Source organism: Amblyraja radiata, chromosome 31, assembly GCF_010909765.2.
Source record: "Amblyraja radiata isolate CabotCenter1 chromosome 31, sAmbRad1.1.pri, whole genome shotgun sequence".
Taxonomy (NCBI): Eukaryota; Metazoa; Chordata; class Chondrichthyes; order Rajiformes; family Rajidae; genus Amblyraja; species Amblyraja radiata.
The window spans coordinates 12922619-12945714 of record NC_045986.1 but is presented as its reverse complement, the minus strand read 5'-3'; the positions used below and the strand labels follow the sequence as shown (position 1 = coordinate 12945714).

General features: G+C 47.6%; 2 protein-coding genes across 9 annotated transcripts in view; one reads left to right on the top strand and one right to left on the bottom strand.

The window, feature by feature from the left end:
• Positions 1-10709, top strand: part of noc2l (NOC2 like nucleolar associated transcriptional repressor) — a 133379-nt gene extending 122670 nt beyond the window's left edge. The window contains exons 18-19 of the mRNA XM_033048528.1: positions 4051-4161; positions 10038-10709. Coding sequence (XP_032904419.1) covers positions 4051-4161; positions 10038-10162 — 236 coding nt within the window. The 3' untranslated portion in view covers positions 10163-10709. The remainder of the gene's footprint in view (positions 1-4050; positions 4162-10037) is intronic.
• Positions 10710-14554: 3845 nt separating this feature from the next.
• Positions 14555-23096, bottom strand: part of samd11 (sterile alpha motif domain containing 11) — a 244144-nt gene continuing 235602 nt past the window's right edge. For all 8 annotated transcript variants that reach the window (XM_033048526.1, XM_033048527.1, XM_033048520.1 and 5 more), the window contains 3 exons: positions 20653-20777; positions 17791-17901; positions 14555-15403 (listed from right to left, as the gene is read on the bottom strand). In XM_033048526.1, coding sequence (XP_032904417.1) covers positions 15164-15403; positions 17791-17901; positions 20653-20777 — 476 coding nt within the window. In that variant the 3' untranslated portion in view covers positions 14555-15163. The remainder of the gene's footprint in view (positions 15404-17790; positions 17902-20652; positions 20778-23096) is intronic.

Sequence of the window (23096 nt, the reverse complement as noted above, 5' to 3'; positions counted from 1 at the left end):
ATCTACCCACGTCCTCACACACACACACCCTCCCACCATCTCATCCAGTTTCTTTCTCCCCCCCCCCCTCAACTTCCCCATTTGCCCATCACCCACATGCTTCTCCCACTAGCTCTCCAACCCCTCCCTGTTACCACAATAATCCCACCTTTATTTTTTCATTCCATTCTTGACTGTAATTCCTTATCAGATTCCATCATCTGTAGCCACTTTTGTTGTCACCACTTATCCCTCAGACTGAAGCAGCATTAGCACTGCCTGTTGGCCTTCCATCATGAGGAGAGTCACATATCCTTTCGTCATCATTGTGGGTTGATGTATGTACTGGGGCAGCACAGTGGGACAGCGGTAGAGTCGCTGCCTTACAGCGCCAGAGACCCAGGTTCAATCCTGACTACGGGTGCTGTCTATATGGAGTTTGTACGTTTTCGCCGTATCTGCATGGGTTTCCTCCCACACTCCAAAGACGTCCAGATTTGTAGGTTCATTGGCTTTGGCAAGATGTTTTTTCATGGTGTGTAGAATAGTGTTAGTGTACGGGGTGATCGCTGGCCAGCGCGAACTCGGTGGGCTGAAGTTGGCTGTATCTCCAAAGTCTAAAGTTGAATGAAATCGCCAATCCTCTCCAACTCCACTCTGCACCAAGAAGTCTGGAAAGAGTTAAGTTGAACCATCATCTGATCTCAACCTCGTTAAACCAAACTGTTGGGACCCGGCTGCACTCCTCCGGGGAGTCCAATTAGTAGAGGTTTAATGTGTTCAGTTTAATTAAATAGCAGTGAACAACCCTGGTGCTGTGTCTTTAGTTAACAACACTAGCAAACATAATTATTAGCGTTTGAACTGTTATGATTAGCCATTCTTGAAGATCAGCCAACATAATATTTAAACATTTTATGCAATGAAAATAGCGATGTATTGAAATATTTCTTATTTACGACAGCAGAGTATGTTTTTATTTTGCATCAGAGGAGGACAAGGGGGTCTAGAGTTTAATTGTCAAAAGTGGCAATAATGGAACAATGAAATACTTGCTTGCAGCTGCATAACAGGCTTGTAAATGTAATAAACATCGATAATATATAATAAACACAAGTTCAACAGATTAATGACGCCAAATACTAGTGTAAAAAAAACCGGAAGTTCAGAGTTGAGGTTGGTGTTGTGCAGTGTTCAAGAGCCTGATGGTTTGTTCAGTTTAGTTTAACGAAAGGGCCCTTCGTGTCCACGCCAACCAGTGATCCCCGTAGACGAGCATTATCCTACACGCTGGGGATAATTTACAATTTTTACAGAAGCAAATGAACCTACGGACCTGTGCGTCTTTGGAGTGTGGGAGGAAACCGGAGCACACGGAGAAAGACCTGGTTGTGGGGAAGAAGCTGTTCTTGAACCTGGTGATCACGGTTTTCAGACTCCTGTCTCTTCTTCCCGATGGTAGGAGAGAAATGAGAGCGCGGCCAGGGTGGTGTGGGTCTTTGATGATATTGGCTGCGTTTAGGAGACAGCGCAGATGAAGATCCGAATCGTGAAATGGTCACCTCTGTGCAGTGTTCCCAACAGGTGACAGGCCAGTCGGTCACCTTGCCCTCAGTACAATCCCCACGGTATTAGAAACATAGAAAATAGGTGCAGGAGGAGGCCATTCGGCCCTTCGAGCCAGCGCCGCCATTCATTGTGATCATGGCTGATCGTCCCCAATCAATAACCCGTGCCTGCCTTCTTCCCATATCCCTTGATTCCACTAGCCCCTAGAGCTCTAACTCTCTCTTAAATCCATCCAGTGATTTGGCCTCCACTGCCCTCTGTTGCAGGGAATTCCACAAATTCACAACTCTGGGTGAAAAAGATTTTTCTCACTTCAGTCTTAAATGGCCTCCCTTTTATTCTAAGAATGTGGCCCCTGGTTCTGGACTCGCCCAGCATTGGGAACATTTTCCTGCATCTAGCTTGTCCAGTCCTTTTATAATTTTATGTGTTTCTATAAGATATCCCCTCATCCTTCTAAACTCCAGTGAATACAAGCCTGAGTCTGTATCTCAGAGTGCCGGCACTGGGGAAACGTTGCACTCTTAGTGTAGGAAGGAACTGCAGATGCTGGTTTACTCTGAAGATAGACAAAAAGTGCTGGAGTAACTCAGTGGGACAGGCAGCATCTCTGCCTGAGGTACACCACATATTTCCTGTATGTGCGATGGTCCTAGTGACCGAAGAGTCTGGTCTGCTGACACCGAACAATCTCACTGCTAATTCTTCCGTGATTTCTTTTGGGAATGGGATAATTTATCATAGGATCGTGAACTTGACAGTGGATTTGATTTGATGGATTGCATTCTCTCTGCGTTGGAGTCAACTCAATGAACCTCTGGTTCCGATCCCAAAGCAATCGGTTGGCTTTCAACTGACATGTGTTTTGGCTCTAGTTTCCTGGCACCCGCTGTAAGCATTAAATCCACCCAGGTCTACAGACGCACAGCCTAATGTAAAGCCAAACCTGCCATCGCAGTGCACATCAGCCCTGGCCATTGTGTGACCATCTCACTGCTAAAGAAGGGTTCGACCCACAATGTTGCCCATTTCATCTCTCCAGAGATGCTGCCTGTCCCGCTGAGTTACTCCACCATTTTGTGGTCTATCTCACCGCTAATCCGGATACAAAGTGCTGGAGCAACTCAGCGAGTCAGGCAGCAACTCTGGAGAACCAGCATCTGTAGCTCCTTGCATTTTACTGCTAATCCCTCTTCCTTACTGTACACTTTCTACAAACACACTTTTAGACTTTACTTTAGACTTTATAACTACAGTGCAGAATGAGGCCCTTCAGTCCACCAAGTCAATGCCGACCCGCGATCACCCCGTACACTAGCGCTAACCTACACACTTGGACATTTTACAATTTTACCAAAACCAATTAACCTACACACCTGCGTGTCTTTGAAGTGTGGGATGAAACCAGAGCCCACGAGGTCACATCCTCTCCACATCCAACCTATCCAGGCCTATAAAACGGCCTATAAAGAACAGTACAACACAGGACCAGGCCCTTCAGCCCGTAATGTCCGTGCCAAACACGAAGCCAAGTTAAACTAATCTCCAATGTGTGTCAGCGATCTATATCCCTCCATTCCCTGCAGATCCGTAAATCTACGTAAAGGGCCTGTCCCACTGTACGAGGTAATTCAAGAGTTCTCCCGAGTTTTCCCCTGATTCGAACTCGGAGAATGTCCGTAGCGGGTCCGTAGGAGTTCGTGGATGTCTTGTAGCGGCTCATACGAGTAAAAAGTAACAATTTTTTTCATCCCGAGTATTTTTTTACTCCTGGACATTTTTCACAGTGTTGAAAAAACGGCACGAGTTTACCGGATTTCCCGACTACCTACCGTTACTTGTACGAGCCGCCACGAGACATCCACGAACTCCTACGGACCCGCTACGGACATTCTCCGAGTTCGAATCAGGGGAAAACTCGGGAGAACTCTCGAATTACCTCGTACAGTGGGACAGGGCCTTAAAGCCTCTTCAATGCCCCTATCAGTCACCTCCACCACCGCCCTTGGCATTTCAGGCATCCACCACTCTCTGTGTAAAAAAAACTTGCCCCAACCATCTCCTTTAAACTTTACCCCTCTCACCTCAAAACTATGCTCTCTTGTCTTTGACATTTCCACCTTATGGAAAAAAAGTTCTACCTGTCTACACTCTCTACACATATCATTATTTTATATGTTTAAGGAAGAACTGCAGAAGCAGGTAAATCGAAGGTAGACACAAAATGCTGGAGTAACTCAGCGGGTGAGGCAGCATCTATGGAGAGAAGGAATGGGTGACGTTGTTGTCTATTCCTTCTCTCCATAGATGCTGCCTCGCCCGCTGAGTTACTCCAGCATTTTGTGTCTACCTTTATCATTTTATATACTTCTATCAGGTCTCTCCCACCCCCCCCCCCCCCCAGCCTCGATGTTCCAGAGAAAACAATCGAAGTTTATCCAACCTCACCTCACAGCTAATACGCCCTTAACCTCTAATATCTTCCGCTTGTCTGTTTTGCAGGGGCTTCAAAGAAGAGCGATAAGGACATTGTGAAGGATCTGTCAGACATGGACAGTGAAGATGCAGGGGAGGATGACGATGATCATTTGTCTTTTGAAGACAAATCGGACGGTACGTTGCTTTGAAATTATTTCAGGAGGTTTTTTAGTTGTCGTAGAGACACCGCAAGGAAACAGACCCTTTGTCCCACCGAGCGCACGGCCGCCGACCATCGATCACCTCGCTCACGCTAGTTGCATGTTATCCCATGCTCCTTCACTCCCTGCACACTGGGAGCAGATTATAGAGGCCGATTAACCTACAAACCGCACGTCCTTGGGATGGGGTGGAAGCCAGAGCACCCGGTGGAAACCCACGAGGTCATAGGGAAGACATGCAAACTCCGCACAGACAGCACCCGAAGTCAGGGTCAAACCCGGGACTCTGGTTACTGTGCGGCAGCGGCTATACCACCTGTGCCACTGTTCCACCAAAACACGATGGAAATCATAGATTTTTCTGCTGGACCGTGCCGTTTGCAACTTCCGTGTTTTAATTTGTTGATGGGATTTGGATTAAGCCGGTAACCCCGGCATTTATCGTTCATCTCTAATTGTGTCCCAAACCGGTTGACTTGCTTAACATTTCAGCGGACAAGTAAACGTCACAATTGTGGATCCGGCATCTCACATTGAGTGAGGACATCGTTACTGACGTTGCTGCCTGACATCTCCAGTGACCCCACCTTGATCCTGAATACTACAAATCCCAAGGGTGTGCGGAGTTTTCCACGTGCCCCCCCCCCCCCCCCCCCGCGACCTTGCGGGTTCCCTCCAGGTGCTCCGGTTTCCTCCCATGCGCTTTTTCTAGCATTTGTGGTGTTTATGCACAGTGACCAATTAAACCCTCACCCAGTTTGTCCAGGGATGTGGGAGGAAACTGGAGCACCAGGGGGGAGCGTATAGAGCCAGAGGGAAAACGTGCAAACTCCACAAAGGCAGTATCGAAGGAGGTCACGGTCGAACCCGGGTGGATGGAGTTATGTTTCATAGAGTTATGATAGAGTTGTACAAATTACATTCAGCCATTTACATTAAATGTACATTGAAAGTACATTTAAAAGTAGAATCCAGGAACTGCAGATTCTGGTTGATACAGAAGGACAGAAAATGCTGGAGTAACTCAGTGGGTCAGGCAGCCTCTCTGGAGAACATGGATAGGTGACGTTTCAGGTCGAGTCATTTAAAAGTATCTGTCCCCGCCCTCCTTCACGTAAAGTAGGGTTTGGACGGGCATAGAACTGCAAATTTAAGTCATTGGACAGTTTAGCACCCACCCCTCACCCCTCTCTTCACCCTCATCAACCGTGGTATAGTTTAGTTTAGTTGAGAGGTACAGTATGGAAACAGGCCATTCGGCCCATCGAGATCACTCCTATCAACGATACACTAGTTCTGATATCCCAGTTTCGTAACCTGTACACTAGGGGGAATTTACAAAAGCCAATGTATCTACATACCTGCTCGTCTTTAGGATGTGGGGGGGAAACCGGAGAACCTGGAGAAAACCCACGCGATCACAGGGAGAACGTACAAACTCCGTTCAGACAGCACCCATCGTCGGGATTGCGCCTGGCTCCCTGGTGATGTAGAGAGCAGCAACTCTGCCTCTGTGCCCCAGAGGCCGGCTATTAGTCAGGCAGCAGAGCTGGTGGTCAGGAGCAGGTTAGACAGTGAGACTGCCGCACTGGATCACGGCCAAGAGAGACCTTGTGCCATGGAGTGGGGCGGCCCATTAGTGCCGAGCCACTCTTTTGTTAAACGGTCTGGTTCCAGTAAATCAATTAAACTAACAGCCGATGGAAGAAAAGACACGGTAGAGATATTTGAGCAATTTATTCTAAATTAATCTGTGAAAAATATTCCGCAAGACTTGGCAGTGAACTAGAAGCTGAATTACGTGACTAATAAATTAGAGTGAATGCTTTAGGACTTTCTTTTCAATGTGCCCAGATTCCTTTAGCAAGTGTATAATTGATAGGGATAACATGGCCCTGTCCTACTTAGATGACTAGGCTGTCGCCACATGGTCGCCGGGGTGACGCCTGTATGGCCGTGAGTCGTCTCCTCAGTCGCCCAAAGAATCGTAGCGTTTTTCTGGTCGCCGCTGGATTTTGAAATGTTCAAAACTTTTCGGCGACAGTGGGCTTGACGCCAATGAGCGTAGCTTGACACCTCCTGACGTAGGTTGTCGCCAGTGCTGACCGGTGAACTCCATTGGCGACTACCAACGTCAACCGGCGACACGTACCGGCGACTGAATTGTCTTACCATGTCGTAGCTTGTCGCGGGTGGATGTAGGTTGTCGTAGGTGTGGTCGTATGTGGACGTCCCTAATGGGTCAGCGGTTGTCGTGGCTTGCCGTAGCTGGATGTCGACTAGGTGGTAGGTTGTTGTAGACATTGTTGTTGGGTAAGTCCAGTCGCCGGCTTTTCGGCGACCTGCTACGACTATGACAGTCGCCGAAAAAATCACCTAAGTGGGACAGGCCCTTTATTCAGGAGTCAGCTTGCTTCCCAAGAAACGCATTTCTTAAGTAATGTTATATCAATGGTGTGAGGTCGGTAAGGTATCATAGTCCATTGCTCTTTGCTCTGTTATAGTCAGAGCGCACTACCTAATACTCCAGTCAATTCAGGTCTCTCTTTCCTTTTTACATTTAACATTGTACATGCTGTGTGATTAATCTAGCTGACTCATTAAGTGCTTCATGGTTCAGATTCAGTAATAGTGCTGGCAGATCGCCAGTTAAAATACTATCGAGATCCATCTGATAGACTCATAGTCACACAGCATGGAAACAGGCCCTTCAGCCCAACTTACCCATGCTGACCAACGTGCCCTATCTACACTAGTCCCTCCTGCTTGCATTTGGCCCATATCCTTCTAAACATTTCCTATCCATGTACTTCTCCAAATATCCTTTAAATGGTGTGATAGTACCTGTCTCAATTATCTCCTCTGGTAGCTCGTTCCATATTCTAAATCTTTCCTATACATGTACCATACAAATGTCTTTTTACCGTTGTGATGGTCCCTTTGTGTGAAACATTTGCTCCTCGTGTTCCTATTAAATCTTTTCCCCCTCTTTCCCCTTGCCCCTCTGGTTCTTGATTCCTCGACTCTGGGTAAAAGACTATGCATCTACCCCATCTATTCCTCTCACCACTATAAGATCACCCCTCATCCTCCTGCGCTCCAGGGAATAAAGTCCCAGCCTGCCCAACCCCTCCCTGTCCAAGCAATAGAAACGCAAATAAATTGCAGACGTTGGAAACCTGCAATAAAAGATGCGCAGCGGTAGAGTTGCTGCCTTACAGCGCCAGAGACCCGGGTTCAATCCCGACGACGGGCGCTGTCTTTATGGAGTTTGTACGTCCTCCCCGTGACATGCGTGGGTATTCTCCGAGATCTTCGGTTTCCTCCCACACTCCAAAGACGTGGGGGTTAATTGGCTTGGTATAAAATGTAAAATTGGCCCAAGTGTGTGTAGGGTAGTGTTAACGTGCAGGGATTGCTGGTCGGTGTAGACTCGGTGGGCCGAAGGGCCTGTTTCCGTGCTGTGTCTGTAAAACTAAAAAGGTTCTCCCAATAACAGCCGGCCTCTGACTGAAGGACAACAGTTGGGGACGTTGGTTGTGTTGGGTCGGGACCAGTCTGAAGAAGGGTCTGACACGAAATGTCAACTATCTTGTGTTCTCCAGCATGTTGTCTGACCCACTGAGTTACTCCAGCATGTTATGTCTTTTTTTTGTAAACCTGCATATGCAGTTCCTTGCGTCTATGTTATCTCAGTTTTTCTTTCCTTCTCAAAGACAAAACACAAAAGTGTTGGAGTAGCTCAGAAGGTCGGGCAGTGTCTGTGGAGGGAATGGCAAGGCATCGTTTCAGGTCGGGACCCATCCTCCGACTCTGATGAAGGGCGCCGACCCAAAACGTCGCTTGTCCATTTCCTCCACAGATCCTGTCTGGTCCTTTGAGTCCCATCAGCACTTTGTGTTTTACTCATGATTCCTGCATTTGCAGTTCCTCGTGGTTCTAATCTCCGAGATCCTTGTGCTTTAGCAGCTCCATCGCTCCCCAGATTTAATCCCACCCCATTTGCATCATCTTTCCACTCCTTAAACCCAACTTCCTTGACCAAAGTTTTCATCTATGTTCCCATCATCTAATGTGGCTCAATCATTGTATTGGATTGATGATGCTCCGAAGTGTCCATTTGAGACATTTTCCCAAGTTGAATTGACTGATTGTTTGATGGAAAGATACACAACTGGAAACAGACTCTTCGACCCACCAAGCCCGCACCGTCCATCGAACACCCATTCACTAGTTCTATGTTATGCCACTTTCCCACCCAGTTTCAAAACCCATGGGGCAATTTTACAGCGGCCAGTTAACCCCAACAAATCCGCACATCTTTGGGATGTGCGAAGAAACCAGAAACCGACGTGGTCACAGAGAGAATGCCGAATCTTCACACCGACAGCAGGCACCCGAGGTCAGGATCAACCCCAGGTCTCTGGAGCTGTGAGGCAGCAGAACTACCAGCTGCTGTGCCACCACTAGTGAATGTGCTATTTAAAAGTGAAATTCTCGTTTTGTAATCGAGTCATCAAGGTCATGTGATAGTAGAATTAGGCCATTCGGCCCATCAAGTCTACTCCGCCATTCAATCCTGGCTGATCTATCTCTCCCTCCTAACCCCATTCTCCTGCCTTCTCCCCATAACCTCTGACACCTTTACTAATCAACAATCTGTCTATCTCTGCCTCTGGAAATATCCACTGACAGCCTCCACGGGCCTTCTGTGGCAAAGAATTCCACAGATTCACCACCCTATGAAGAAAGAAATTTCTCCTCATCTCCTTCCTAAAAGAACGCCCTTTAATTCTGAGGCCATGACCTCTTGTCCTAGACTCTCCCACTAGTGGAAATATCCTCTCCACATCCACTCGATCCAAGCCTTTCACTATTCTGTATGTTTCCGTGAGGTCCCCCCTCATTCTTCTAAACTCCAGCGAGTGCAGTGCCGACAAGCGCTCATCATAGGTCAACCCACTCATTTCTGGGATAATTCCTGGACCCTCTCCAGAACCAGCACATCCTTCCTCAGATATGCTGCTCAAAATTGCTCACAATATTCCAAATGCGGACTGACCAGCACCTTATAGAGCCTCAACATTACATCACTGTTTTTGTATACAAGCCCTCTTGAAATAAATGCGAGCATTTAGTTAGCTTTCTTTACCGATTCGACTTGCAGATTAACTTTTTGGGAATCCTGCACCAGCACTCCCAAGTCCCTTTGCACCTCCGATTTCTGGATTCTCTCCCCATTTAGAAAATAGCCCACGTCTTTATTTCTACTACCAAAATGCATGGATCCACACTTTGCTACATCTCCCGCATCTCTGCCCACTCTCCCAACCTGTCCAAGTCCGTCTGCAGAGTCCCTGCTTTCTCTACACTACCTGCCCTTCCACCTATTTTTGTATCATCCGCAAACTTGGCCACAAAGCCTTCACTCCCCTCGTCCAAATCATGAATATGCAACGTGAAGAGTAGCGGCTCCAGCACTGATCCCTGCGGGACTCCGCTAGTCACAAGTGAGAATATGCAATGCCTTTCGCGATGGCTTGTCTCAATCAGGGATACAAGGGTCACACAGTTGTCCCCAACATCTCACTCAGTCCAAAGGCAAAATACTGGTGTGAGGATGACAGTCCATTAATCCACACTGAGGATTAACAAAAGCCACAGAGTGCTGGAGTAACTCAGCACCTTGGAGAACGTGGATGGGTGATGTTTCGGGCTGGGACCCTTCTTCAGACTGATTCTGGTGGTGGTTAAGAGCCGGGGTATAATCTGAGTGTGAGAAATGGGGAGGGGATTAGGTCGGTATGATAGTAATATTTTCACATTATTTTTTTGCTGAATTCTCCACAGATGAAGACAAGATGCCCGTGAAACCCAGTCGTGCTGTGGCGAAGATGTCCCATTCTGAGTTGGAGGTGCTAGCAGAAGGAGATGAGGATGTCGTTGAAGATCTGGAGTTTTCTGATGAAGATTAATGAGACCTGTCTCTGAATCGCAGCAGTGAAGACATTGCTGTCCCAACCCCTCGACTCCCATTAGATTGTTGAGGAGTGAGTGCCCTTAAAGGAGCAAACATGACCAGACACTTCTTTTTACGAACATGTATGTGGCCCTGCAAAGAACCTGCTGTTAGAAGGCCCAATCTAAGGGGCGAAATCCCAGGAAAGGTCATGAACAGACGAAACCGCTGGCACCTCTATCACCCTCCACATCTGGAAGCAAGTGGCGTTTGTTTACCTACAATTATATTAAAAGCAGAACAGTCCCAAATCCCTAGTCACAGAATTTCATCCTGGTCATTGGAATATAACTGGATGTGAAAGGAATTCCAGGAGGGTTCTGTGGAATTGAGGAATATTGATCGGCATCAGAGACGGACCAGTGCACACCTGACCCTCGTCTCACAGCCTTCACCTGCCATTACATTACATTATTCTGCTGCATCTCCACACCAACACCTCTCTATGTTGTAATCAGCCAAGCAGTTATTTGATACTGAATAATTAAACCAGTTTCGCCTTACTTTCGAGAATTCTTTTTGTTTCTTTCCAGAGATGTTTTCCAGAGATGCTACCTGACCTGCTGAGTTATTCCAGCACGTTGTGTCTTTGTGTGTAAATTCTCCAGTTCCTTCTTTCTACAGAATATAGAGGACACACCCTTAAAGTGAGAGGGGCTGCCCAGGAGAGGAATCATGTGTTCCTGCACACCAATGGTAACGGAATCCTCGGGCAGTGTTCGCTGGCCACTCGAGGCCTCCACGGCTGCCATCATTGGATTTTATTGGGTAAGTTCATCAAGGGTTCAACTGTGGGGAAAAGATCGGAAACATTTGACCCAAAACGTCACCCATTCCTTCTCTCCTTCTCTCTGCCGATCCCGCTGAGTTACTCCAACATTTTGTGTTCTATTGAGGGGTAAAGAGAGTTGAACGATGAGGCAGCCTTAACCCGATTGAACAAGGTACAGGCTGGAAGATCTGAGTACGGCTACAACCATCGTTCTACTGCGTGGGAACTTGACTTGTTTGTGATGCTTGTACGCGGCAGAATTTAACATTGATTCTGTTTTAATTGATATTATTTTGGTTTATTATTGTCTCGTGTACTGATAGACAATGAACGAGCTTTGTTTCGCATGCTGTCCGGGTTTATCTTGCCACCCATGAGTACATCGGGTAGTAGATGCAGACTACAGTGTTACTGCTACTGGGGAAGTGCAGAAGTAAAAAAGTGTACGGATGACATCAAAGTAGATTGGAAGGTTGGGAATTTATCCTTGGCATGTGACAGGCCCATTCAGTTCTCCGACTAATTTCACTGTCCTCCTGATTAATTTAACTGCTTGTATGCCTCGTGGTCACCTTCCCCTCATTCCACATTTCCTTGAAAATCGTCTGCTTTGATCTGTTCTTTTCACGCCTGGCATGTACTTTGTACCCTTCCATATCTCGTATCCCTCTCCCCTGACTCTGAAGTGTCTCGACCCGAGATGTCACCCATTCCTTCTGTCCAGAGATGCTGCTGAGTTATTCCAGCTTTTTGTGTTTATCTGAGATCTATTCAGGAGTCTGATAATAATGGGGAAGAGGTGGTTCTTAGACCTGGTGGTACCTGTTCGTACGCGCCTTCATGCCTTTGCAACCTCTGCCCGACGGGAAAGGGGAGGAGAGAGAATGTGAAGGTGTGAGTGGTACGAGATTGTATTTGTGTTTTTTCTGTGTGGTGTGGTGTAGATGGGGTTAACGGAGCGGGGTGTGGAGAGGAGATGGAGGCTGATTTGTGTAATAGATTGGGGTGTGCATACAACTCTCTGCATTTCTTGCAGTCTTGGGCAGAGCTATTGACAGACCAAACTTTAATGCATCCGAAGAGAATACTTTCCACAGCGCATGTGTGGAGATTGAAAAGAATCATTGGAGACGTGCAAATTTCTCAGGGAGTGGAGGCTTGGCGTGCGTTCTTCACCATTGTAACTATAGGGCTGGACCAGGACAAATCATAATCGTAAGGCATGGAGCGGAATTAGAACATTTGACCAATCAAACTTGCTCCGCCATTCAATCATGGCCGATCTATCTTCCCCTCTCAACCCCATTCTCCTGCCTTCTCCCTGTAACCTTGATTGTAATCACGTATTGTCTTTCTGCTGACTGGAGAGCGCGCAACAAAAGCGTTTCACTGTACCTCGGTCCACTTGACAATAAACTAAATTAACCTCTGATACCCTTACTAATCAAGAAGCATGATGGGCCCTGTGCTGTCCTGTCTATATTCCATATTTAACAAGGCCTTTGCCAAGTTCCCGCTTGGTAGGATAGTCTGAAAGGTTAGATCACATGGAATCCAAGGTGAGATCACAAACTTGGAGGCAAAATTGCCGTGAAGCAGTCAAAGGGTCTGTTCCCGAGCTGTACTCTTCTATGTTTGAATTGCTGATCCTATGCCCTCTAGCCTTTGACCTTTCCACCCTGGGGAAAAACAGTTCTGACTGTCTACGCTATCTATCCCTCATAATTTTTTATATAGGTACACCACCAATTTTCTGGCAACTGATATAGACAATAGACAATAGGTGCAGGAGTAGGCCATTCGGCCCTTCGAGCCAGCAACGCCATTCAATGTGGTCAATGTGGCAAAGAATTCCTCAGATTCACCACCCTCTGACTACAGAAATGTCTCTTCATCTCCTCCCTAAAAGAACGTCCTTTACTTCTGAGGTAATGGCCTCTAGTCTTAGACTCTCCCACTAGTGGAAACATCCTCCCCACTCCCACTCTATCCAAGCCTTTCACTGATCTGTATGTTTCAATGAGGGCCCCCCATCATTCTTCTAAACTCCAGCGAGTACAGGCCCAGTGCCGACAAACGCTCATCATAGGGTAACCTACTTAATCATACTTACGTATTCACACCAGCATTAATCATAGGTGGAGATGCTATGTATCCTGTGTGCTATGTAATCAGAGGAACCTGTGTGTGATGGCTGGAGCAACAGGAATCAACTTGACAGCTGAGGCAATGGGCTCAGTTCCAGCGCAGTGCTCTTGTAGGTTGCGAGTTCAGTAGGTGTCCTGCTGTTGTTGGCTTTAACGAGCAGAAGTACAAACCCAAAGAGGGAATGGAACGTCCACACGGCTTGCTAAAAAACTTTTCAACAAGATGGCAAATCACAAGGGGTAGGCAAAAGTGCTGGAGAAATTCAGCGGGTGCGGCAGCATCTATGGAGCGAAGGAAATAGGCAACGTTTCGGGCCGAAATAAGCCCAAAGGAAATAGGCAACGTTTCGGGCCGAAATAGGCCCAAAGGAAATAGGCAACGTTTCGGGCCGAAATAGGCCCAAAGGAAATAGGCAACGTTTCGGGCCGAAATAGGCCCAAAGGAAATAGGCAACGTTGCCTATTTCCTTCGCTCAATAGATGCTGCTGCACCCGCTGAGTTTCTCCAGCACTTTTGTCTACCTTCGATTTTTCCCGCATCTGCAGTTCCTTCTTAAACAAATCATAACGGGTGCTTTTTTTTTGTTGGGGGGAATTTTATTTCACGATAAGTGAAGGACAAGAATAAAAGCAAATCAACAAATAGGCTAAAATTATTTTACAAATCACCATATTCTCATTGTTTACCTCTGCAGGAAGATAAATGATAGATTGATGCAAATGGCCAAAACCATATAAAGGGACAACATTTTTTTTCATTTTTTTCTTTTACTAGTTACTCATTTATCAGCCTTTTAGGGGGATATCACTCTCTATATAATCGCGCTAAATAGTATTTCAACCTACCAACGTAAACTCCATAAATAATGTAAATCTTCCAATTATCTCGACTGCTTTAAAGCAACAATCAAATGTTCATCCAAGAGTGAAAAAGAGACGAGGAACTCTCCCCTTCGCAGTTTTGCCTTTTGCGCGCCCCGCCCGCCCGAAAAAACTCTCAAAAAACGTGCAACTACACAACAACAGAAGAAGAAGAAGAAGGAAAAAAATGAAAATGAGTACCAAAATGTTCTCCGTAACAAGGGTTAGTTCAAATAACTTGTGCCACAGGCATTGGATAACCATAAATCTAGAAATGGTTGTTTTAAATAAACTCTGATACCTGTGCAACTGCGGTACTTGTCAAGTGTGTGTGTGTGTGTGTGTGTGTGTGCGTGTGTGTGTGCGTGTGTGTGAGTGCGTACGGGTGTGTGTGTGTGTGTGCGTGTGTGCGTACGTGCCTGCGCGTGTGTGTGTGTGTGCGTGTGTGCGTACGGGTGTGTGTGTGTGTGTGTGTGTACGGGTGTGCAAGTAGTGATTAAACCTCTACAGTGAGGCACTTTTAAACTCGGTGTCCAATAGGCAAAAAAAAATAAAAATAAAATTGCTGTACCACTCAGAAATATATTGTAAACAGACCAACCATCATCATCTTTGGTTTAGTATTGGACAAATGCATAGACACTGCCCCTACCTCCAGCTCCTGGTCAAAATGAGTGCTTTTGTGAAACCTGTTATTTTTATATTGAATCTTAAGTCTCGGGTCTGTGATGGACATTTGTGTTTTTTTGGTACAAGTGCACTGTTCATTGTTCACTGTTCACGGTATTTTAATGTCATTATCCTCTGCACTTCGTTTCTGCTTAACAAAAGGTGGGGGTGGGGGGGGGAAGAGGAGTTGTATAACATCTCGCGGCTCGAAGCAGATTCAGCAACTCCGTCCTTGTTTGGGGTAGGCAAGCCTTGTTGTCGAACTCTCTCCGACACTGTCTCTTTGTATTTTCTTCATCAATTTTTGCCGGCTTTGTTCCCGTTGTCCATGGGGAGGGGGTGGGAGGTTGGAAATAGAGCGAAGTCTTGAAGGAAAGGAAAGAAGCAGTCTTTACTGTATTTTGACAGCCGCGAGTATTTGTTTTCAAGGGAATGCAGTCAACCTGTGACGTTGACGCTCCAAAATAAATACTTTGGTCTCGTGAGAGGGCCCGTTCGTCCGTCGCCATCACAACTGCGGTTTGCCGATGTCGCCGAGTCCCAGGGCAGAAGGGTTGCCGTTCTCCTGCTTTGGCGAGATGCGGTTGGCCTGGACGCTGCCATAGGGCGAGGCGGCGCTGCCGGTGGAGGAGGGGCGGTTCTCGGCAGGAGGGAGGTCCCTCTCGGGCGGTCTGAGCGTCGGGGGCGGGAGCGGCATTGCCAGCGGGAAGCTCGCCATGTACAAGACCCGGCCGATCCTCTTGGCCACCTGCAAACAGAGGGCGCAAAAAGTGTGTTGTCAGTCCGTTCCCACTGATCCCACACACACCGAAGCTCAGCAGCACCTTCCACATGGAACAATACAGCAGGGAAACAGGCCATTCAGCCCACTGAGTCCCTGCTGACCACAACAGTGCTACTTTATGCCACCTTCCCAGGCACTCCCTAATTTACAGAGGCAAATGGCCCTACAAGCTCACACATGTCTTTGAGGAAACCGGAGCACCCGCAGAAAGCCCACCTGGGTTCAATCCAGGTGCTGACTGTCCGGATTTTTAATGTTCTCCCCATGACCGCATGGGTGTTCTCTGGTTTCCTCCCACATCCAAAGACGTGCGGATTTGTAGGTTCATTGGCCTCTGTGAGGTTTTTCACTCTATCTGTGCATGTGACAGGAATAAACCAATACCAAGGGTCTTGTTTCTGCACTGAATGACTCTTAAGAGTCGAAGACTCACTGAGGGAGGAATTCTGACAGCCTCTCCGCCAACAACAGATACAAGCCAACCATTTCAAATCTCAAGAGCAGCAGATTTTGCTGAGGATTAAGGGATCTATCTGTACAATTTGTGATTGAACGAACAATCTGAACCACGTAATATTTTGCACATCTTCCTCACCCTGTATTTCACCGCTCCTGTGCTTATGGGAATAAACACAATTTGACCAAAAAAAAATGTATCTTAAGTCTTTCCATTGCTGCGATTTCCTGTGTTTTTGTTGTACCGTAACTCAGCAGGTCAGGCAGCGTAGCTGGACCTTTTGTATCAGGACCCTTCTTCAGACCGGTTGCCTATCCAAGGTCTCCACAGATGCTGCCTGACCCGCTGAGTTACAGTACAGAGTTGTGTCTTTTTTGATTAGCCGGCAAATATACAGTTCTTTGTGACTCCACTGATAACTTGCCAGGCTTTGTCCCACCCCCACCACCTCCCTTTTTCCAGATTTTCTCCCCCTTTCTCCAATCAGTCTAAAGAGGGTCTTGGTGCAAAATGTAATCTGGCCATTCCCTCCACACGGATGCAGCCGGCACTTTTGTGTTTTGCTCAGGATCCCAGCATTGCAATTCTCTGTGTGCCTCAGCTCAATGCTGTTAACACTGGGTCAGCTATTATTTTTTAATTGGGTGGGGGAGGGGGGGGGGGGAGGGGGGGGGGAGGGGGGGGGGGAGGGGGGGGGGGGGGGGGGGGGGGGGGGGGGGGGGGGTGACACGTGTAGCATATTAGCCAAAGTTGTGGAGAAATGGCAGATGCAGGTCAATCAAGCACCATGCTCTCCTTCGAAGCAAAAACAGGCTCGAGGGGGTGAACAGTGTAAACCTATTCCTCATGACTCTTGCCCATTGTATTAGGGATAGATACAAGATATATGGCGCAGGAAAGTGGCCACTCTTTCCCTGATCTTCCCAGAGAAGTGTCCACCAGCATCCAATACAATCTCTCTACTCCTTTAAATATCTTTTGCATCTGTAAATCCGGCACCATTTCTCTATCTACTGTATTTGAGTTAGAGATTTGCCTCTACCCTGTGGCGGACATTGAACTTTGTCACTGGAACTGGTGCACTATAATGCTGAGGACTATATTAGAGTCGTGCAGCGTGGAAACAGGTCCTTCAGGCCAAATTGCCCAATATGCTCCATCTACACGGGTCTTGGCCCACCTGCCCGTGCTTGGCCCATAACCCTCGAAAAACCTATCCTAACCATGTACCTGTCCGAATGTCTCATAAATGTTGCAGTAGCACCTGCCTCGACTACCTCCTTCAGTTCATTCATAGACTCACCACCCATTGTGTAAAAATGTTGCTCTGCAGGTTCCTATTCATTCTTTCCACCTCAACTTAAACATATGCCCTCTGTTTCTTCATCCCCCTACTCTGGGCAAAAGACTCTGTATCTCTCCTTTGCGCTACCTATTGTACTTAAGTTTGGCTTGGTTGTACTCATGTACAGTATAGTCTTATCTGATCTGATGGAATAGCAGTCGGAACAAAGCTTTTCACTCTAACTCGGTTAGAGTTACCAATACAATAATAATAATAAACCTAAAGACGGTCACAAGTGAAGGAGATATCGGGAACTTGTGTTGGAAGGAATCGCAGATGCTGGTTTAAACCGAAGATAGACACAAAAAGCTGGAGTAACTCAGCAGGACAGGCAGCGTCACTGGAGAGAAGGAATGGTGACGCTTCAGGTCGAAACCTTTCTTCAGCCACGTTTCGGGTTGAAGCCCTTCTTTAGACCCTGAAGAAGGGCTTCGACCTGAAACGTCACCTATTCCTTCTCTCATGAGATGCTGCCTGTCCCGCTGAGTTACTGCAGCTTTTTGTGGCTGTAATGGGAACTCGTTCTGTTCATAATGAAGTAAGAGTTACCTGTGCTCTTATTTTTAGTGCTGGTCCCAGTTTCAACCCCATGGTGCTCAGTAAGTGTTCCTCTGTTAGAAGGGGCAACGTTTCACCATCGATTGCCTGTTCTCTAAACACCTGCATGTCAAATAAAACGGGTGATGAATGCCTGCTGGCTGATGGCTTCTGCGGATAATGCCTTCAATTTACGAGGATCTTACACAGCGCTTGTTTCACGCCACAATCTTTGTTAGGGAATCTCAGAAACGCGACATTTCAACTCCTTACTTAAGCAGGGGAAGCCACTCACACGGTGCAGCTTAAGCAGACATGGCTGCTTGTCCATATCCAGTCAATTCCATGAAGGTTTTGGGTATGTTTGTACATTTTAAAATCCCCAGCTTCAGGTGAGAGCCATTTCTAGTTATTATTTAATCAATAACAGTGGCTCCCAAATGCATGAGGTTTGAGCAAATTGAACCAAGTGTTTCAAGTCGAGATTGATCAGATCGATGTGTGTGTCTTTACACATGTCACTGCCTTGGAAGCTTCAACATGCAGGCTGTTAAAAGTCCAATTTAGAGTCAGGGATTCACAGTAGATTGCATGTAAGTGGGGGTAAAGCTGCCTCAGGGTTACTCACTGCAGAAATGTGGGTTCAAATCATGAAATAGACACTTTACAAAAAACATTTAAACAAATTTCAGGGCGGGCCCGGCGGTAGAGTTGCTGCCTTACAGCGCTGGAGACCCGGGTTCGATCCTGGCCACGGGTGCTGCCTGTACGGAGTTTGTACGTTCTCACAGTGACCTGCCTGGGTTTTCTCCGAGATCTTTGGTTTCCTTCCGCACTCCAAAGACGTACTGGTTTGTAGGTTAATTGGCTTGGTGACATTGTACATTGCCCCTAGTGTGTCTAGGATAGTGTTAATGTGCGGGGATCGCTGGTCAATAGACAATAGGTGCAGGAGTAGGCCATTCGGCCCTTCGAGCCAGCACTGCCATTCAATGTGATCATGGCTGATCATCCCCAATCAGTGGGCGACGCGGACTTGGTGGGCCGAGGTGTTGTTTCCGCGCTGTATCTCTAAATTAATCTACAGTAAATATGAATAAAAGGGGTATAATGGTCTGGGACTGAGGAAATCCTGACTGATTCAGTATCATGGTTCAGAGGTGAAGGTCACCTCTCTGCTGGACACCTCTCCTACACCGAGATCCCCACCTGTGCCCACTGAGCCACTCAGTTTTACTTTCGACTTTCGAGATACAGTGCGGAAACAGGCCGTTTGGCCCACCAAGTCTGCACCGACCAGCGCTCACACACTAGGGACAATTTTGATGATTTTTACCAAAGCCGTTTAACCTACAAACCTCTACGTCTTTGGAATGTGGGAAGAAACCGGAGCACCCGGTGAAAAAACACACGGTCACAGGGAGAACTTGCAAACTCCACACAGACAGCACCCAAGGTCAGGATCGAAACCGGGTCCCTGACGCTGGACGGCAGCAACGTTACCACTGCGCCACCGTGCCGCCTGTTGTAACAAGAGCCACCAGGGTCAGCTACACAGGGGCTATCAGGTGGGCCCACACCCCATCAAAGACTGGAGGGTATGGCTGCAAGGTGAGAGGGGCAACGTTTAAAGGAGATTTTTGTACAGAGTAGTGAGTGCTGGAACAAGCTGACGGCTGGTGGTGGAGGCAGACATGATAATGGCATTGAAGAGACTTTCGTACAGGCACATGGATATGCAGGGAATGGAGGGGTAAGAATGATGTGCAGGAAGATAAGAGATAAACTTGGCATCATGTTCGGCACGGACATTGTGGGCCGAAGGACCTGTTCTTGTGCTGTATGTTCTAAGGAAATGGGTAGCAAGGATTACACAGTCCCATTACTACTGGGATTGGAGTTTGGATTAGAGATACAGCATAGAAACAGGCCCTTCGGCCCATCGAGTCCATGCTAACCATGTTCACATTAGCTCTATGTTATCCCATTTTCTCATCAATCCCCTACACACTAGGGGAAATTTACAGAGGCCAACTAACCTACAAACATGCATGTCTTTGGGATGTGGGAGGAAACCAGGGCACCGTAGGAAATCCACGCAGGGTGAACGTGCAAACTCCACACAGACAGCACCCGAGGTCAGGTTCGAACCCAGGTCTCTGGCGCTGTGAGGCATCCCTGTGAGGGATGTTAAATGGGAATCCCTTAGCGAGCGACTGGGAACATACTTGCAGGTCAGAGACAAGTATTCTCCCCCTAGCAGTGAGTGTGGCTGGAACTGACACGGATCCCAGAGGTCCCAATCTCAAGCAGCAATGTTCTAAACTGGGACTGGACTAAAGTCACTCTGCAGGATTCAGTGTGAATTGTAACGACAGGGACCAAGGCAGACAGGTCTCCAGTTTAAGGTGAAGGGGGAAAGATTTTATAGGAACCCGAGGGATAACTTTTTTTACACAAAGGGTGATGGGTGTATGGAACGAGCTGTTGAAGGTTCCAGTTATGTTAGGTAGTATCATAGCACTTAAGAGACATTTAGACGGGTACATGGATTGGAAAGGTTTAGAGGGAGATCGGCCAAGCGCGGGCAGGTGGGACTAGTGCAGATGGGGCTTGTTGGTCAGCATGGGCAAGTTGGGCCGAAGGGCCGTGTTTCCGTGCTGCCTTCTTACCGTCTTACCTTCCGCGCCCTCGAGTTTGGACCCAGGGGACGAGGGTTGGAGGGGGCTGTGCAAGAAGGGGGGTGACAGGGGTGGGGGGGAACGGCTGCAACGGGTCTTGGTGGCCGGTGGAGCTGGGACTGTAACATGGAGCCTCTTGCGTACGGACGGCTGTGTGCATTCTGTACTAACCGGGGAGATTGGGTAGCTTTACCTGGGTGTACTCCGCACAGCCAGAGAGACCGGTGATGAAGTTGCAGACGTCGTCCACCGTCCACTTGCTGATGTCCTCCACTGATGTTCCATCCTCTGTATCCAGGAAGAGGCTTCCAATGCCGCCTGTGTAGGAGAGGGCAGAGCACAAACTCAGCACCAGGGCTGCTCACGAGGGCTCCTGCCACCCCTTCATAGAACATAGAACAATACAGCACAGGAACAGGCCCTTCGGCCCACAATGTCCATGCCGAACATGATGCCATCAACTAATCTCCTCTGCCTGCACAGAATCCATATATCCCTCCATTCCCGACATAATTATCTTAAATCCCACTATCATAAACATATCATGTAACTAAAGCTATATTTGCACGATATTTTTCTCATTGTCCCTGTTGTACTTGTGTGCGGTTTGATTGTATTCTTAGTTTAGTTTAGAGAGACAGCGCAGAAACAGGCCATTCAGCCCATCGAGTCCGTGCCGACCAGCGATCCCCGTACAATAGCACTATCCTACACACTGGAGGCAATTTACAGAAGCTAAATTAGCCAACAAACCTGTATGTCTTTGGAGTGTGGGGGAAGCCGGAGCACCCAGAGAATGTTCACGTGATCACAGGGTGAACATGCAAACTCCGTACAGACAGCATCCGTAGTCTGTCTGTCTGTGCCTGTCTAAAAGTCTCGTAAATCCCCACTATTATATCGGCCTCGACATCACAGGTGTCAGAGGTTATGGGGAGAAGTCAGGAGAATGGGGCTAGGAGGGAGAGATAGATCAACCATGAATGAATGGCGGAGTAGACGATGGGCCGAATTCTACTATTTCTTCTGACCACCCCGGCAGTGTGTTCCAGGCACCCCCCTATGTCTGTGTCAAAACCCTGTCCCACTTTGCCCCTCTTGCTTTCTGGGTTTTTGTGCCCTCAGACGACTGAGTGGCCCTCCCGCAAGCTCGGGTGTCGTTCCAATCTTGCAACCTACCTCATTATGGACTTGCGCTTTTTTTATCTTGGACTTTTTCTGTGACTAATGCTCCAACGCTGTCACACTATATTCTGCACTTTGGCCTCTTTTCTCCTTGTACCTGTGTATGGTTTGCTTGTACTCGTGTGTGGTAACAACGACTATCACAGTTACGGATAAAAGTGCGATATAAATGAACTGACATGCATAACTACACGCAACACTCCAAACGTGACCTGACCACTACTTCATACAGCTGTGCAACGTGACTTCCTAACGTTCATATCAATATCTCAACCAATAAAGCACATACGTCTGAAGAAGGGTCTCAACCCGAAACGTCACCCATTCCTTCTCGCCAGAGATGCTGCCTGTCCCCCTGAGTTATTCCTGCATTTTGTGTCTATCTTTGGATTAAATCAGCACCTGCAGTTCCTTCATACACAAAGCCCACATGTTGCCGGCTTTCATTCTCACCCTATCTAATTGTTGCCAATGTCAGGGAGCTATGGACTCCCTGAGGATCGCAACGTTTGCTATAAATGTTCCTCCTACATTTGACCTCCTAAAGTGCAGCACATCAGATCAACTCCATCTGTCATTTCTCTTCCCACATTTCCAACTGGTCTCTCCCTGGGGTATCCCCCTCCCGTGACAGTCTCCCTCATTATCCACCAATTTTTGTGCCACCTGCAAACTTACTAACCAGCCCACCTAACACTTCTTTGAATTGAATTGAAAGATGCAGCAAGGCAACAGGCCCTTCGGCCCAGAGAGACAATGCCGGCCATCGATCACCGGTTCACACTAGTTCTATGTTATCCCACTTTCACACCAACTCCCTGCACACCCTGCAGTTTACAGAGTAAAGAATAACCGGCACGTCATCGGGATGTGGGAAGAAACCGAAGCGCGGGGAGGAAGCCCCCGCGGTCACAGGGAGAACGAGCAGACACCACACAGACAGCACCCGAGGTCAGGATCAAACCCCAAGTGCCTGGTGCCGCACATGATGAATATTGTCGAAGATTGATACAAAGTGCTGCAGTAACTCTACGGGTCAGGCAGCATCTCTGGAGGAAAAGGATGGGTGATGTTTCATGTAGGGACCCTTCTTCAGACTGGAGTTCTTCAAATCCAGTCTGAAGAAGGGCCCTGACCTGAAAAGGTCACCCATCCTTTTTCTCCAGAGATGCTGCCTGGCCCGCTGAGTTACTCCAGTACTTTGCATCTATTTGTATAAACCAGCATCTGCAATTCTTTGTTTCTAAGTTGTTGAATTCATTTATCTATAAAAACAACAGAGGTCCCAGCACTGACCCCTGCAGAAGACCACCTGGCCACAAACATTCAGCCCTTTATTATCGCAAAATCTAACAAAGTCTGCTTTGAACAGTGACCGAGTCTCCTCTGCATCTGCGGTTCCTTGTGTCCGCGTTTGATTCATCCAGGAAGCAAAAAGGCTTAGGTATGACT